Source organism: Lepisma saccharinum, chromosome 13 (genome assembly GCF_977018435.1).
Source record: "Lepisma saccharinum chromosome 13, izLepSacc3.1, whole genome shotgun sequence".
NCBI lineage: Eukaryota > Metazoa > Arthropoda > Insecta > Zygentoma > Lepismatidae > Lepisma > Lepisma saccharinum.
Genome location: NC_139241.1, coordinates 47824453 through 47843701, shown reverse-complemented (window position 1 = coordinate 47843701; position 19249 = coordinate 47824453). Strand labels below are relative to the sequence as shown.

At 40.7% G+C, this 19249-nt stretch overlaps 1 protein-coding gene across 1 annotated transcript in view; it reads left to right on the top strand.

The window, feature by feature from the left end:
• Liprin-beta (liprin-beta 1) overlaps window positions 1-19249 on the top strand; it is a 124834-nt gene that overhangs the window by 21777 nt on the left and 83808 nt on the right. Inside the window, exon 3 of the mRNA XM_083134119.1 lies at window positions 16440-16618. Within this exon, the coding sequence (XP_082990245.1) occupies window positions 16440-16618 (179 nt within the window). The remainder of the gene's footprint in view (window positions 1-16439; window positions 16619-19249) is intronic.

Here is a 19249-nt window from a genome sequence, read left to right as displayed (position 1 = left end):
TGGTCTCCAAAACCGACCACAGGGGCTCAATAATATTGAGGTCTGACACTTCATCTTCGTGCTCATCAAACCAGTCCTGGATGATGTGAGCTGTATGAACAGGGGCTCTGTCATCTTGAAACATGGCATCACCATCTGGGAACAAAGTTTGCACCATTGGATGCAGCTGGTCACTCAAAATGGTTACGTAGACCCTGACAGTGATATGTCCATGCTGGGTGATGATGGGTCCAGCAGAATACCAGGAGATTGCTGCCCAAATCATCACTGAACCACCGCCATGCTTCAGTCTTGGTAATAGACAGTCTGTATCGTACGCTTGTGCTGGCGTTCTCCACATGTACACTCGGCCAGCAGTTGGAAACAATGTAAAGGATGACTCCTGCGACCAGATTACAGTCTTCCACTGCTCCATTGTCCAGTTTTTATGGGCGTTGCACCACTGTCTCTGTCTAGCAGCATGGTCAAGAGTCACGAGCTGTTTGGGAATTGCAGATCTGCCATGAATACCTTCTTGTGGAGTTCTCTTCTGCCTGTTTTGACGCTAACAGGGTTTGTAAGCACTGTATTCAGCTCAGCAGTGACTTTTGGAGCTGTGGTGATCTTCTGCTTGGCCACAATCCTACCCAATGTGCGTCTGTCTCTGTCACGCAACACACACTTGCGTCCACGTTTTTGCTTCGCTGATGCGGTTTTTCCGGAAGTCTCGTAGGCAGTCATGATCTTCGAGACTGTGCCTCTTGATACACCAGACATTTTCGCTACATTCGTCACGGAAGCTCCCACAATTTGCCCTCTTTGAAACTCGTGTCAGCTCAGATATGATTCACGATAACCTGCACTGACCGGTCGCTGAACTGTAACTGGCCCATCTGTCAGGTTGGCCAGGGTGTATACCTCGCAGGAAGTGCCAGTGACCACAGCGCCACTTACCATTCAGACACAAATCGTGTTTGAAATGGCTACCGGTTTTATACCAGGTGTTTCCATATTTTTGTCCATCTTCTGTATCTCAGATACCAGGATAACTTGTTGGTAGACTTGAACTTATTATAGCATTTTCTCTTCTTATTGAGGGAACGTTTAATTTTACGAGTTATCCATTTTGACTGCTGAGGAAAACATTTCTTCTTAGGTGTATTATTCCCCACAGATTGTAGTACCACACTATGAAGAGAGACTACAATTTCATTTAATTCAGATGACAGATTAATGGAATCAATACCATCTTTTATATCATTATAAAGTTGAAGAAAGTTACATCTTTTAAAATCGTATGACTCATTTAAGGGCAGATCTGCATTAGTCTCACATGATATATGAGAAAAGCTGACATCTAAAACAAAAGATGGATGGAATACATCAACCTTACTTACAGGTACAACACCAGTATTAAAAATAATTTCATCAAAATTGCTTAAAGCTAAATCAAGTGTGGACAATTGGTTAGATGCATTGTAAGGAATATTGTATTGATTAAAATTAAGGAGATCACACATTTCAATAACTTTGGAACTTTTAGAACTATATCTGGTTTGAAAAATTCCATGTTTGTAAAGTGACCAATCAATTTTACCAACATTAAAATCTCCCAAAATCACAATCTTACCATCAGAATTCTAAAATCTATTAATAACCACATCCAAATATTCAACAAAAATATCATTTTCATATGAGGAGGGAAGTAATGAATGCCTAAAATTACTGAATTACCTGTGAATATCCTCACCCACAAACACACAACTCCATAATAGTTAATATCAATTACCTCATATTGTATAGAAGACTTAAAAATAAGACGACAACCACCAGCAGAGGACTTGGTTGAGGGTTCTGAGGAGCGGTCTTTCCTCAACAGATTATAATACCCCTCCAAATTGACAAAATAATCCCTATCAGTTTTTTTATCCAAGTTTCTGTTAAGGCATAAATGTCAAAGTTGTTAATGACAATATTCTCTTCACATCTTTCGTGTTAAGACCACGTACGTTTTGGTAATAAATAGATAACATGTTGATAACCCTAAAAATACAGATAGCAAGAAAAGAAATAAAAAAGAAGAAGAATAGTTTAAAAACTGTCTTCAGATTGTTATTTAATCTCTTGAAGATGATGATGCCCTCTCCTGGAAGAATATGTGGATGCACCAATGTCCAGAGGACTAATTTCATACATAATAATAATTTCCAAGCATTCAATGAAAATTTAAATATTGTACACCCAATCCTGACTAATTTCCTGTCAGGGTGCTTTCATTTTATTTTTTGGAATCCCTCCTATACCTTTACTTCTCCCCTCCCCCAGATTACAGAATGCCACAGATCTATTTATTACGCATCATAACTTTTAATAGATGTATAGCATTCTGTAATAAAGGATTTTTTTTTTAAGAAAAGTTAAATTTTTGCCTTCTGTAAAGGGAAATTCTAAGAGAACAAGTAATAGAACTAGAAGTAGTGTAATTTATTATCATGTCCTTCAGAACATTTTACTCAGTGCACCAGGTGAACCAATATCTGGCACAGTTGTTTTACTTTAATTTTGTTCAGAATACAATCCATTGATACTGAGATACATATTCATTCATATTTTGTACAGAATATTAACCCTGGATCGGTCACACTTGCTTGAGTCATGTTGTCAGTCACAGCACTGTCGCCCAACTTTTCAGGCATATTTCACAACATTTTAATTTTTTTAAATTTATTTTTTTGTATTTCTTGCGATGTGTATTATTTCCCTTCTTCTTTATTGCATTGTTGCATCACCTCGGACTCCTGATGAGTGAATAACTATATTCTGCCTTCTTCTCCGTCGATGCTGTTATGGGAATTATCATTCCACAATGCAGTTTTGTCTTTTCTAATATACTGTACCTTACTAATCACTTTTTTGAGCTTTTCCTTCATTTCTCACGAGAGGCTTCAAACTCAGAAGGTAACTGTACATGTACTGCTCCGTATTTACCTTCTTCTAGCCACTCACCGATTCTTGAGTCTGTATTACACATTTTCATAGATTTCACAAGATGACATAATATAAAATAATTATAAACTTATTGTATTGTCTATTAACACGACATAAGTACAACAACACATTGTAAACAACGTACACATATTGACTAAATAATGCACAAACGTAGGGAAAAGAATGTAACGCAATCGGTCGCGGGTGAACTCTGTGCTGTGCTCACTCTGACAGGACAATGGTGTGTCTCATACTGCTGATTCAGTCACCTCATAAGAATGCAGTCAGGCCACTCCAGAATGCCTAATAGTCAGCTAGAGACATAGAGAGCACCAGGGGCAGGCCCGTAGCCAGGATTTTATTTCGGGAGGGGCTCATCCCTCATTAGCAGCCGACATCTAAAGGTGAAAAAAAGGGGGTGCTAGAAGCCCTGAAGATGAATTTCTTAGTATATTACAAATTATTATGCAATATGTTTAATCCTGATAAGGAATTAAAATTAATTACCACTATACACTATTTAAAATAGATATTTGTGGGATTTCGGGGGTGAGGCTTCAGCCCCCTTAGCCTAACCCCTGGCTACGTGCCTGTCAACAGGTAAATACTTAAAATACTGTTAAAATGCCAGTTAAAATTTAAAGTGAGTGCAGTGCTCACCTGCGACCGATGGTGGGTTAACTCACCTAAATAAAGGTAAATTTAGGACATGTCGGCCGAGGATCTCGTTGCACGCATTAATGTCGCCGCAGCGACGATAGCAGACACCGCGGGGTTGTTTGCTTGCACTAGACAATCGTTGATTCGGCGTTGTCATCTCTGCGTGGAAGTTAATGGCAGACAGTTTGAACATCGTATGTGATGTGGTTCCCTCGGCACCTCCAGTTTGCACGCAGTGAACATGTCGACACATATGCAACCTAGCGCAGCACCACCACCATCTTTGTTTTTCTACGTAATGGTGATGTCCACTACGGATATTCGCTTTCTTTTTAGTTGTCAGTCTCCACATATCACTTTCCGTGGATAACTTATCTCGATCTCGCTAAACCCTTCATACTACCCCCATGACTTCAACAGACGTATTCGCTTCCTGTGGGGAATCCCTTGCGCATCAACTTCACACATCTGCCATGTACTTTTTTTAATAGAGCATGCTGCATTTCTTTGTGGAACGCCCTTCGCCGCGGTCATATGGTTGGCCGTTGTGCCAATATTTCCTTGTAAACATAATTTTCCCACTTTTTCCCACTTCAATAACTCCGAATGGGTGCAGTTTTCGGCATTTCGTCACATGAACTTTTGTGTTTATTTTCAGTTGTAGAATCACCTCCTAAGCGTTGGAAACGAACTTCAGTAACACCCTGTATATATATACCATTTAATTGAATTGAATTAGAATTTTTGGATATATTGGAATCTCACAGACCCTTTATACTAGGGACGTTCAATATATAAGTTTCCCTGTGCTATAAAATATTGTATAAAGCAATGCCATTAAAAAGAAGCACATGGTTGACAAGCGCCATCCTTTGTCTACAAGGAACAACAATCGATTCGTTATCAGATGTGAAGGTGCATGCGCTCAAGGTTGAAAAGTAAATGCTTGTTCGGAAAACACGGGCTCGCGTCATAAGGAGTTCAGAAGCATCGATGCTAAGGGTGTTCTGCTGATGGACTTTTTGGAGTGAGGAAGAACAATTAATGCTGACCGTTATTGTCAAACATTGGATAAACTGAAAAACTCAATTCGACATAAGCGACCAGGTCTCCTGTCAGCTGGTGTCATTCTTCTTGACGATAACGCTCGCCCCCACTCAGCAGTGCAAACACAACACAAAATTGAAGAATTGGGGTGGGAACGGCTGTCCCACCCTCCATAAAGCCCCGATTTAGCGCCGAGTGATTTCCATCTTTTTCCGGTGTTAAAGTCTGAATTGCAAGGTTACCCTTTCGAAACAGATGAAGAAGGGAAGCGTAATGTGAAATAGTGCTCAATAGCCAGAGCCCTGATTTTCTTGCAAAGGGTATGGACAAATTGGTGCAACGGTGGGACAAATGCCTGAATCTCTATGGGGATGATGTGGAGAAGTGAGGAAGGATCCTCCTACAAATGTATGTATAGTTTTCTAATGTATCTTAAAAATAAAATTTTTTACAGCATACGGAAACTTATATATTGAATGACCCACGTATTGTTAATATATTTGTGTGCGTATGTGTGTGGGTGATGAGAGGCGGTAATACGTAAGGTTGAAATAGAGAAAACGTCTGCTTGAACCCTTGAATTTTTTGAAGTTTCGCCTTGAAAACCGCGAATTATACTTCAATTTTATCTTGGTCCTAGAGTGACCACCCAGTTAATCATATGTGTGTGTACATTTTAAAGTTCACGAGTGTTAATAATACAGAGCATGCAATTAGTTAAAGGGAAGTACTATGATGACAAAACTAATAATAATAATAGTAATAATGATGTCGGCAGGGCCCAAATTTTATAAACCCCCACTGATTAAGTGAACGATGCCCATTTCTTGGGAGGAGACGACCCCTTTTCATTTCCATATTCAGTCCCAACGTCGTGTGTCGAACAACAGAGCGTGGTTATGCTGGAAAATGCAAAGCGCGCTGCGAGTAATCTAATTGCCGTCCATCCGTCGGTGGGGAAGTGGCACGTGTTCCTGAAATGTGGAAGGGCCGGCTTGAGTGCCGGAAACCGCATTGCGGGCCCCCCGAGTGGCGCCTGGCGTCTAGGCGCGGACTGCGCATCGCATCGCCCTCTGGAGAGAGAAAGAACAATTCCAGCCACTTAGCCTTCATCGACTTCTCGGCGTTAATGTGGGGGCGGCTCGTCGGGGGTTGCTGCGAGAAGATTTATAAAACATTTCGGTGGAGATAATATATGGAAATCGTAGACGGCGGCGTGGTTTGATTTGTGACGGGTCGCCTACCAAGTGTTTCCTTTTCCCTTCTCGATGCTGGTGTGGTTGACTTGTTGACTGCTTCTCGTCCAACCTGTGTGATTCGTGCATTAATTTGCGTGTGTTATGTGAAGGGGTGGCAATGACCAGATGGTGGTGCTGGATCTGTAACATCATTCCTTCGGCAGATCATGAGGGGCCGACGCGTAAGTATATCTATAAATGACTTTTGGAGAAAGTAGGCCGGTACCTAAGTGGTGAAGGATAGCACAGCGCGCTACGACGTCAGGGGTCCTGAGTTCGAATCCTAGCCGGGCGTGAATGTTCTTTGTGACATCAATTTCGGGGTGCAAGGGGTGATCCTTTCTACGGACACCCAAATGCCAACCTCTTCCACGTTGACGTAGTACGTCCTGGACTGCATTTTGCAGACTAACGAGGCTCTGGTGTCTGAACTCATGACCAGTATAATCCTCTATGGGGCTTGTGTTGTCCACTTGTGTTTGTGATTGTCCCTTTACGTATTTCATCTCATGATCATTCATCATTATCTTCGCAATTAGCCAAAAGTGGCAGAAAAGCGAAGTAAAATCAATCAGGTCACTCAACCACCCTTTCATCCATTTCATCTTATCGGGCCTCCCCGATGAAGCAGTGGTATCGTCGTCGCCTTGTAAACAAGGGGTCCCGGGTTCGATACCCGGTGGAGGCACATAGTGGTTCGGATCCCACTTTAAACTGTAGGTCCAGTCTCAATTAGCCTTACTGTACATAAAGTGAACTTAAAACACCAAATCACACACTCACACCCACCCACACAGATATTTAATTTTATCACCGTTCATGCTCATCTTCGGGGTGTAAAAGGTGCCCCTTTCTACCATGAATGACAGTTTTTGTAGAAGTTTATCAAAGCTTTCATCCATATATTTAATGGGAACACAATACAAAAGTTAACCCATTTAACGTTTCACGAAACTCGTGCATACCCTGTGAAAAATTTGGGACTGCAGCACATCATATAGTAACAGCACCAAACCTGACCTACATAACTTATTCACATATGCATTGAATAGCATAAACTTTTAAATAGGTTAGGTTTAGTGCTGTTAACGCAGACAATAAATACGTGACATCATAACGTCACTGCTGACAATATATTTCCCAAGTTGCTAATGCTGCCGCTAGACGCTCGTATCTGACAATGGTAGAGTGAAATAATTTTCGCAACATCTCCGTGTTCTGTACATGCAGCCTGGGAGCGAGTCACAACTCCCAAAGCTTCCAATCAACAAGTGAGCCGCTAACGTCACGTCAACTCATCACCTGTCGCTAACACACTTGTTGTGCACAAGTTTCACAAGCTGCTACATTCACAACAGTTGTTCAAAGTAGTGTCCCCCAGCTTCGCTGCAGGCATGACATGGTCGCACAAGGTCCTGGTGTACCCGTTGGAACAACCCCGGGGTCGTTCGAACAATGTCACAGACAGCGAGAATTCTTGCCAGGAGATCCTCTTCAGTCTCGACAGGTGTCTCGTACACGAGACTTTCCACATGACCCCACAAGAAGAAATCAAGTGGGGACGCATCTGTTGAACAACTGCTGTGAATGTAGCAGCTTATGAAACTTGTGCAGGTAATAAAAGTATTACATCTGCATACACCGATTTTCGCTTATAACTTTCGACTAAGTCGCTTGCGGACCAGGCTTCCTTATCTCAAATTGATACATGTTCCCTTCTCCATCATCCCTGAAAGTTTGTATCATCAACCCGGAAGCACTCTGTATAGTCGAGGACGCTCCCTCCGTAAGGAAATAAAACAGTATGTTTCTGACCATTCTAAGATTGTACTTTAAAAAAAAAAAACTGGGCGGATCATATCATATCGTATCCAACTGTTTGATAAGGTTTGAATTCCTGAAAAACCCAACCCGATTCAAGTAAACAGGATCAAGTTGTTTGTGAAATACTCGGGGGCATAGCCAAACTTTTTTCTTGGGGGAGGAGGTTTGGGAAGCAAGTCCATAAAAGTGTTTTGGAATATTGTTACGGATAACAGTAATGAATTAACACCTTGCAATATTTGGATTTTTCTTATCTGCCGTCGCTTTCCTTCCGATTTCGGCTAATTGCGACGGTGAAGATGAGTGATCATATGATGAAATTGATAAAGGGGCACTCGCGAAGAACACCCCTACCCAGTCCTGGATTCGAACTCAGGATCCCTGGTGTCGTAGCGGTTGTGCTAACAACGCCGCCGCTTGGTTGGTCGCCTTGCAATGTATCGGTCTATTATGTATATTAGTTGTTGTTACTGTGTTCATATCAGTGGCGTACGCAAGGGGGAGTTACGGATTTTAAACCCTCCCCCCCCCCTTGAGCTTGTGAAATATTATGAAAAATGCTGTGGAAAAAAATAAATGGCCAATTTTTCACAGTCAAAGATCTGGGACAATATTACTATTACTACTTCTACTACTACTACTAATAATAATAATAATATAATAATAATTTGAATTATTATTTCCATGCAGCATGGAGAAAAGCACAGCATTCCAAACACACGCGTCTTTCAGTGATGCCTTGAAAATAACCACAAGTTTATGAGGTTAGGGTAACTATGATTTAAAAGAGAAAAAAGTTGTTTTGTATCTCAGTTGCAACAATGTTCAACACACTGGCGTACGCAGGATTTTTTTTCTGGAGGGGCTGGAATAGTAAATGTGGATAGGAAATGGCTTCGATTTGGAGGGCAGGATGCATAATAAAATATTTAGTATTTTTGGAGCTTTTCAGTCTATTAAAATTGTATTCAATGTCAAAAATGGCAATCGGGACTCACTTGAAAAGAGGTTTCGCATTTATACATTTTGATCTTTTAAAGTTCTTAACGAATTTTTATTTGAAAATTCTGATTTTCTCAAAATTTCGGTAGGGGCTGGAACACCATCGGCCACCCCTCTAGTACGCTAGTGTTCAAAAAACATGTATTTTTTTGTGTGAACAATGAGAATTAACAAAATAAAGTTCTTGGTTCGTTGTAAGAGGCTAATTTATAGACAAAGGCTAGGCGGACAAGAATACAGTCACGAATTCGCCTTCCCATTGTATTGTTTACCGTAGCACGTTCGAATGCCTCTCTTTAAAATGTCTCACCTTGTTGACTAGACAATTATTAAAACGACAATAAGCTTAACTATTGTAAAATGTTTTGTTGGTAAGAACAACGAGATAATCCAGATGTGTATTATTGGGGACATTTATGCTGGGAAAAAGCCGGAAAAATTCCAACCAATTTCGGGAATCAAATCCGGATCTCCCGCCTGATTGTAACTTGTCAGACGCTCTACCGACCAGATCACCGCAGCTCCTTGGATGAGTTCCATACTTTGATTATTTCAATTTATTTTAATATATTTTCTTGTATTTATGGATCTTCTTCACCCTTGAAATGTCTCACCTCGTTGACCAGACAATTATTTCGTAACAAACAAAACAATGCTCCCAGGATTTGATAAAAATCGAATGACTAGAAAGTAATTTCGTTCTATTGTTTTCATAAATACTATATTTATGTAGATCTCTACTACTTAATAGTAGTAGTAGTGGTATTTGTAGTATTATTAGTATTAATTCAGCTAATTAATTAATTATACGTATTATTAATTAATTGTGATTATTATTATTTAATTATATGAATGAATGAATGAATTAAAATTTCTGGGTGCGTCGGCACGTACGGCCATTTCGCACCCTTCTATGTATACGGGGAAATGTCCCCTTATCAAAAATTCTGACTTAAAATTTAAAAAAAGGGTGTAGATTGTAATTATAGTATAATAAAACAATGGTAATGTGAATTTGGAAAATCGTTTTAGGAATAATACCCCCCTTGATGAAATCCTGCGTACGCTACTGGTTCATATAATATTACTTTGCCAGAAGTTATCGAACACATTACACCCATAATATAAAATAATTTACTTCGTTCTCTGTATGTGCAGAATGTAAGATTGTAAAGAAACACTAAAAAATCCCGTAAAATGCTTAGTTTGTACGATTTTTGCGAATTGGTTTGATTGATTTGCTTTATTTTACTTCGCCTTTTTTACCACCTTTTGGCTAATTTGCGAAGATTGGGATGAGTGATGATATAACTCGGGGGCCGGTATATATATATAAATAATACAGGGTGTCCAAAAAGCATGCAACCGGGACTTTTGAAGTAAGTAACTTTTGTACATAAAGCGATAGAGACATGAAGCTTAGCACTGGACATTAACTTTGCCTATGTAGTTATTTTTTGAAATATTAAACAATAAAATCATACTATACATGAACGTTCGGTATATGGGGAAAACGTTACTAACGTGTAAAAATGTTTTTTGTACGAAAAGTAGAAACTAATAAAATATATCTGTGGAGTCGCTTGGAATAATTTTCGACGTGTGTCGATGCTCTCTATGGATATATATTAATGAACTGATAAAAGAACAATGAATTGTTACGCATTTTATGCATGACGTACGATTTATGGGGTTAATTATGGCATATTCATAAAAAAGTAAGTTTTTTTTTATTACGAGGTGTATTGCCAACATTGGTCCTGTCATAAGGCAATACCAGATGTGCTCGACATCTGGCTATGCGATTCAGTCAATACCCAGGTGAAAGAAAAGTTGAAATTTATCGTGCAAAATCTAACCTACCTATCTTTTTGCACGATAACAGATAGTGCAGTGGGATGGACAAGTATTGATCGGCAAATTGTGTACGACAATTTTCATTAATTTTTCTATTGCATCCTTCGAATTTGTAAGGACTACCTTTTTATGTGTGCTATTGCAGGTATTGTCAGCAGTTTATTTGGTGTTAAGTTTCGTTCTTGAAACTCTCATTGCGTAAAAAAAAACATGGAAATGGGCAATTGCTTGGTAATACTTATGCATCCCACTGTATCGAGAGGAGACACATTTCGTTTCGTGATTGAGGAAGCATGGTTCCTCTCGGTCTTATTTCATTCTATGTGGAGAGAATAAAAATGTTCAAAGAAACCTATCAAATCAAACTAAAACGTAAGGTTTTTTTTAGCATGGAATGTTAATTGGACATTATCCATTGTCTAGTGCTTTTACCTGTTCTTATTTTAATATTACGTGGGCCTCCCTGATGGAGCAGTGGTTGCCTGATCGGCTTGTAATCAAGGGGTCCCGGGCTCGATACCTGGTGGAGGCACTTTAAACTACTTCCAGTCCCGATTAGCCTTACTGTGCATAAAGTGGACTTAAAGCACCAACTCGAACACTACGTTTCGAGAAAGCACCCACCATCTATTCTCTCGTATTCAGCCTCCCCGTTGGTGTAGTGTTAACTTCCTTCATCAAGGGGTCCCGCGTTCAGTACCCGGCGGAGGCACAATGCACATTGGTTCGGATCCCAATTATGCCACTTTAAACTAAAAACCCAGCCCCAATTAGCCTATCTATGCATAAAGTGGAGTTAAAACAACAATTCAATTCAATTCTCTCGTCTTCAGGTGAGCAAATTTATTTTTGGCGATGGTGGGAATCGAACTTACGACAAACCTGTGATTTTGCTACGAATCTGCCGCTTTAAGCAAGTGCTTCACCGCTATAACTCTTTTGGGTTTATGAACATGTCAGGAGTCTGTGGTTGTGGAATTAATGTAATTATTCAGGGCATCAGTTCGTATGGTATAAGCGTGATTAGGATATATGGGATGTTGCCAGACAGAAAGCAACCTTTAGTTTCGTTGAGCTTAAGTGGTTATTTCTTTGATGACTTTAATTCCTATGAGGGGATCGCAGGACAAGTGGTTGAAGAGATAAAGAGTCTTGACGTGTCGCCGCTGTAATTCAGATGCTGTTAACTTCTGGACAGATGCGTCTCGAGCGGGATGGTGGCTGTATACTGCTGAGGAATCTTAGAAACAATTATTGACACCAGAAATAAATAAATATGTGAAGAGGTAGAAAGGGGGTTTTGTCAGGTTTTCAGTAACCTTTAGTTATACAGGGTGTCCACATGAAACCTCTCTGATTTCAAATTACAATTGTGAGGAAACTATTCGACATAGACCCAGCCACGCGGTTTGTGGCATCGTGTAAAGCAAGTAATTTTTTTTGTTTAAATTTAGTGCATTTCTACGTGGGCTCTTTTCGAAAGCCTCAAAATGACTAGCCGATACTCGATCTCGACCCATGTGCGCACTCAACGCACAGCCATGAAATTAGGCGGATGGCAGAAGTTGTTGCCACGTTAAAACACAAGTCCGTGTGTTCAGAGGTTTAAGAGAATTAAAAATCTTGTAGAATTGGTCTTTGTAATCTGTGTGACACAAATTGACAGCATTTGCTCGAAAAATCAGACGACGACTGTATGCTCCGGAGAGAGGTCGGTCTGACGCTCATACTAGGCAACGCAGCCCGGTTGACCAGCGCAATTCTGCCCAGCTACCTATTATCATGGCCGGGCGTTTAGATCACGAAGGTCACGCACAGGTGAAGTGTAGACCTCGTAGACCGTCGGCGCATGAAACTGATATGCTACTCAAGGTCACCGGGCCACTTGGGAAGTCCTACAGAGTGGCTTAAAAAGTCACTTAACACCCCCGGTACAAGGCCACTGCAGCGCGCAACTTGGAAATGGTGATGACCAATCGTTATCAGGCCAAGGGGGAACCACATTAACGCCACCCGCGCGGTCGGCGGCCATCTTGATGTCCGCCATCTTGAATTCAACTTCAGAATTTAAAATGGGAAGGGGGTGATATGAAATATCAAATCAGGCTAGAATTTCACGAGAAATGCAATGGTGAAGGTTTTATCGACGTATCTTTAACCAGTAAAAGGTTATGACTGAATTCTTGTACCAATTTGCTCCTTTTCGAGTTGTTAGAAAAATGCCTTAAAATTTGTTTAGCGCATCGGTAATGCATAGAGATCAAAGTGACGTCTAGGGAGAGAAGTTTGCATGCCATTGCACACGATTTTAATGGGATACGTCCACGAAGAGCTGCGTATTATGAATGGTTGTCGCGAACAATTTACAGTGTGACGCTTCCATTGAATTAAAAGTCCTTCACAGTGACAAGGCTAATGTTTATGTTCATAAGGAAGTTCATAAACAGAATATGCCACCCTTGTCATCTGATAACTAACTTTGGACAGAAACTGCTTCACAACGTTCCCATAGTGTTCTGGTGTTCCTCCTTATTGAAAAAAAACTCTGTAAAAAGTACCTTCTTCCACAAGCAAGGATGAAAAAACCTGTTTATTTAACAAATCCAAGTAGCCCTAAGCATTTAAGGTTCCGTTGATGGAAAATTGACTAACCAATCGTGTTCCACACAGCACGCCACACCATTAACTTACCAGCACTAACCATTCAGGTTTGATCTGTCGAAAATGAGTTATCAGATAAAAAGCATCGAATATTCTGTTTATGAACTTCGTTATGAACATAAACATTAGCCTTGTCACTGTGAAGGACTTTTCATTTAATGGAAGCGTCACACTGTAATTATTCGCGACAACCATTCATAATGTGCAGCTCTTCATGGATGTATCCGATTAAAATCATGTGCAATGGCATACGAACTTTTCTGCTTAGACGTCACTTTGATCTCGATGCGTTACCGATGCGCTAAACAAATTTTAAGGCATTTTTCTAACACCTCGAAAATGAGCAAATTGGTACAAGAATTCAGTCATAACGTTTTACTGGTTTAAGGTACGTCGAAAAAACCTTCACCATTGCATTTCTCGTGAAATTTTAGCCTGATTTGATATATCACCCTATTCCCATTTACAATTCTGAAGTTGAATCCAAGATGGCGGACATCAAGATGGCCGCCGACCGTGCGGGTGGCGTCAATGTAGTTCCCCCATGGCCTGGCAACGATTGGTCATCACTATTTCCATGTTTCACGCTGCAGTGGCCTTGTCCCGAGGGTGTTAAGTGACTTTTTGATCCACTCTGTATAATAACTTCGGCTCATCAAGGCGTTTGGAAAGTTTCAAATCCTTGAAGCGCTTTTCCTCGGAAATGGTTGGCTAGTGCGCTTTAGTATATTGGCATATCTATACCTACAGGGCGCGATTTTTCTTTTTCCAGTCAACTTGTGAATGCGGTTTCATTTCTTGCTCTCTAATTGGTTGTTGCAAAGTTACGGTGCTGTGATTGTGAGAATGTCTTATTTCCTATTTTAGCGCAAATTTGCTGCTTTCTAATCTAATCTAATCTTACCTAACCTAACCTAACATACAACGCAAACAAGATATTCTCACAATCACAACAGCACCGTAACTTTCCAACAGCCAATCAGAGAGCAAGAAATGAAACCGCATTCACAAGTTGACTGGAAAAAGAATGTGCGCCTACAGGGCACCCTACCACTACACGAAATCCTGTCCCACACCCAATTTCCCAAACTTTAGCCTCTCCGTATTAGGTGAAACCAATAAAAATTCGCAGTTTGTGTCTTCCCCCCCCAAAAAAACCCTAGACATCTTATTTTAGTTTACAATTTTAGTTAAACTAACCTGTGTTCTCTCTTGTTTATTACAGTAGGGTAAAGTGCTCCCCTGTACATTGCACTACGCCATGAAGGCGTAAATGGGGGTGTGGAGTTAGGGCCCAACACTTTCTTGATCACGGCTGAAGGTGGGTAGTGTTGCCCACGGGACGAGACGGGACAGGCTTTTAAAAATTCGAGACGAGACGAGATATATACCTTTAACTGTTCACAAGGCATTGTTCTCTGCAGTTTTCACCGCAACTTTCAGGCTTTCTGATCGTGCGCTTCATGGCAGGGTAGGATACACTTTATTTAATATAATTTATAAGTTGATTTAAGCGATATTCTCAGTTTTATTCTTTTAATCTATAATATCGATATAACTTTGCAAGAAGTTAAATGGTTTCCATGTCATTTGCCGGGGAAAAAAAGTTTCGTATTGCTTTGGATTCGAACATGCAAACGCAAATTTCAAATTATTGCCTTGGACAGAACGACTAAACACACTGACCATCTTGAAACGTGAAAAATTGAATATTTTGAACGTGAAAGTTGGTGGAATTTCATAGAATACAGCCATTGTATTTCTTAATGTAAAGGATGACGTTGTCGCTTTAATGTTGGAACTGGCAATTACGAAGAAATTTCAGTTGTGGCTGTATGCTCTTCGATAATAAACAATAGATTGTTTAAACAATTTCAGAAATACATCGTTACTTTGGAACAACGAACCTGATTTCAAATTTTCATCTTTGCTGCTTTTAGATTACAGACGTATGAAATGCCATACAATTCAAAACGTTTTGAAGAAACCTCATTTTATGTATTGGATGGGATAAAATTAGACAAAGGAGAATGTTACTTTCCCCTGGGATCGAACCCAGGTTGCCCGCATGCTAGTCCGACACGATAACCAACACTCAAACGAACAACGCGGAGTCATCGACTGAAACGAAAGTTTATTTTCAGATTAATTCGCTAGATACAACGTGTATCGGCAGGTCTATCTTACATTTTCTGTACTTTTGTTATTTGGGTAGCTTTGCTCCCTCCCTGCGTTAATCACGGCAATGATGAGGAATGTTGTTTAAATGAAGATGATGAATAAACACCTTCGGTGCGAGGCGTGTTTCTTGCTCTTACTCTCCCTGTGTGTTTTCCTTAGATTCATGGTATTTCGTGAGTTGGTTTGAACAGACAAAGTAAATAAATCAGACAGGTGGAAGGAAGTGGAAAATCGTAGCTATGGAGCCATTGAGAAGATATCCTTCTTCTCGATAGAAAACCTCTACATTCTCTTGTGATAGAGAACTTATTAGAAGAATGAAAGAGCAGATTAAAATATCAAATTTGATGTGTGTCTTTCCGTCAAAATGCCTGGGAAACAATATAACACATTTCTTCAATGATAGAAAAGAAGAAAAAAGTTTGTCCTTGGTCGAGATTGAACTTAGGCCTCGCTGTGGAAAGCTCTGTACGCTAACCAAGGCTCTAGCAATAACACTACATTCTCCTCTCTTTCCTGCCAGTCTGTTTCCATCCTCAACACCTGAAGAACAAAATCCATCTTGATTTCTTTCATAATTGTTTCATTGTCTATTACCAGAGACACCGTATGTCAAAAATAAATGCATTCTTACTGTGAAAAATCACATGTTTCATATGTTGTGCTCCCCCCCGCCCCCGTATCCATATATACATTCTATGGTTCATTCCGCGTATAACGATATATCATTCGTCTGTCTAGGGCAATTAGCCTCCGATCTACAGTAATCTATATGAAACTCTGCATTTTGCTTAAAATTGGCCCGGTACCGGGGAGCTTACCTGGCAAAATGGGCTTGGTAATCAAATCACAACAACTTTGTTACCGAGAACATGAGCATCCAGTTACCAACGTTGGAATATATGGGTCGTACTTACTTGGATCTGTGTATGCGTGTACTTATGTCCATTCTTGCTGTGCTAAGATAAATTTGAAGTTGATCATGTTTCATTCTGCTTGCAGGTACACGGCTGGATCTGGGCAGTTTGTCCGACGCAGGCACCCTCTCTGTCCCAGAGGCCATCGAACAACTCCAGCTGAGTGTCCACAACGCCTGCCCAGAGGCCATGCCCTCGCCCACTTCCGAGACCAAGGAATTCCTTCTCCAGTGGCTTGGGGTGAAGGATTCTCCAAAGGACATGGTGAGTAGTACTGAGCCATTTATGTATGGCAGTCCATAACGTAAAACTAGCTGAATTAGAAGCTTTAGAAATGTGGTTATGGCGAGGAATGGAGCGCTTGAAATGGGCAGACAAGGTAAGAAACAAAGGAGAGTTGTGAAAGAAGAGCATGAGAGTAGATCGAGAAAAGAAAATAGAAATTGGCTCGGGACACTAGCTAAGAAGGAACTGCCTGCTAAAAGACGCACTGGAAATAATGGTTAACGGGGTAAGGGTCCGAGAAAGAAGAATATATCTGATTCTATACTCTGTTCCAGGAATTTGCGCAGCAAAGCCTCGCATGAGAGTACCGGTAAAATCGGTGTTGTCTCCGAAGCCGATATCGTCAGCACCAGAAACAAAAGGGGGTTAATGGCACAATACATTTTCCTGAACGACCAGGGATAGTTCGGTATGCCGCCGGAGCTTCCCTCGACAAATTGGCAGTCGCCATGAAAAATTTTTCCCAGTCATAAATTTCATTTGTGCCAAGGAAAAAGTTGTGTTGTTAAAATAACCACACCCCGCCCCTCTCCTTGGGACAAAGTTAAAAAGCAAAAGAGGCTGGAACTGAGATTTTGCTTTCTTGGGCCCTGCATTTCAACAAATGGAGAAAAAACAGCAAGTTGGAAAGGTATGAGAACTACCTTCCAGAGATCTTGCTACGATTATTTCAGTGATTTCGCATTCTGGCATGCCCCCAGTAACGTGTTTTATTTCTATCGCGGTTGTATAGTTGCAACAAACACAAAGATAAAACTTTAATTCCAGGCAGAAGCCATCTCCGCGCTCAGATTTTGTCTACAACTTCTTGCGCCCCCCATCAAGGTATCTGCGAGAGCTCAGATTTTATCATTGCATGTTCAAAATTCGTGCCGGTGTCGTCGTCGATAACGATAGGGAATTGGAGAATGCGAAGCGGTGCGCGCTGCTGCAAACAGCCGGAAGCTGCATTCACTTCCCCTCTCACGAGTTCATTGGTCGATCCCTCTCTAGTAACTACTATCGTAGAGGACTCGCTTTCGTTCGCTTGCTCCAGAGATTCCTGGGATAGAATGTAAGTGGATCGTACGCTGACATGAAGCGAAAGGTGAAACGGAAACCCTGGAGGTTGTAGTGAAAACCCTGTTTCTTGAGGCTCGGCTGGAACTTCGGCCGACGGCAGGCCAATTGTTTCCGAATTTGTCCCTCCGCTATGATTTCCCAAAATCTGAAAAATTACATATAGCAGGGGTTTCCAACTGGCGGCCCGCGGGCCGCATGTGGCCCCCGTTGTCTTTTTCTGCGGCCCGGGAAGCCAGTTTACGAAATACATTAATTTTATTTATTTTTATTAAAATACGTTCTCTTTTTTTTACTGAAGGAACGGATGCTCTGTGAAGAAGACAATATCACAGGTAGAATTGATTTTGCAGTCAATAATGATAATCAGAAGAATCTTCACCCCTTCGCTATGCGGAATAAACTCGCCCGCTTCCCACCTCTTCGCTATGCGGAATGAACTCGCCCTCTTCCGCGAAGGCTTCACTCTGTGTCTTTAGAAACAAATTGCAGAGCGGCGCTATAGAGATCTGTTTTACTGCGCACGAAGTACGAGGAGATTTCCAGTGTCCCAACTCGGATTGTACTGTGACTGATTGTTATAGTTTGTGCAAATATCGAAATGAGCAATATCTCCATAAAACGTACGATTGAAAATCAAAATAGCTTTTCTCCAACTTGAATTGTGTGATTTGCAAGAGAGATCTGTTTTACTGCGCACGAAGTACGAGGAGATTTCCAGTGTCCCAACTCGGATTGTACTGTGACTGATTGTTATAGTTTGTGCAAATATCGAAATGAGCAATATCTCCATAAAACGTACGATTGAAAATCAAAATAGCTTTTCTCCAACTTGAATTGTGTGATTTGCAAGGCGATATGTTCCTTCAAACTAGGCAAGAAAAGGGGCCAGAGTTTTTCAAATACCTTTCAAAAGAACACTTTCCAAACCTTCGTAGTTTTGGGCAAAGAATGACATCGATGTTCGGCAGCACATACACGTGTGAAAGTGTTTTTTCTTTAATGAAGTTCATCAAGAACCGCTACAGAAGCCGACTGGCAGATTCTTCACTGCTTCACCTTCTGAGACTTTCAAATACAGAAATTCAAATACAACTTAAAAGAAGCAGATCGGGCTCAATTTTCACATTGAACACTTACTATGAAGGATTCTTATTTGTATGGTGTCTCTTTAATTTCTTTCAATTCATCAATAAGTATTGGGTTTTTGTGAAATAAATTGTAATTATACAATTTTGATTTGTAATTCCATTGTTCTATTGCCTCATTTTAGAAATATAGGTCATGCGAAAGTACTACATTTTCAGTTCAGTACTTACAATTTTTGTAATTTTTACCTCCCCCCCCCTGCGGCCCGCCTATCAACTGCTGGATATAATTTTGGCCCTCGGACCTTTTGAAGTTGGAAACCACTGACATATAGTATTCCTTCTAGATCATTCACGTGAACCATCGTGTGATTTGCTTTCGCTGTTGTCTAACGTATGAATGAATGAATGAATTGTCTACTACACATCACTAAAGAAACGGCGTTGATATACTCTTGCACGG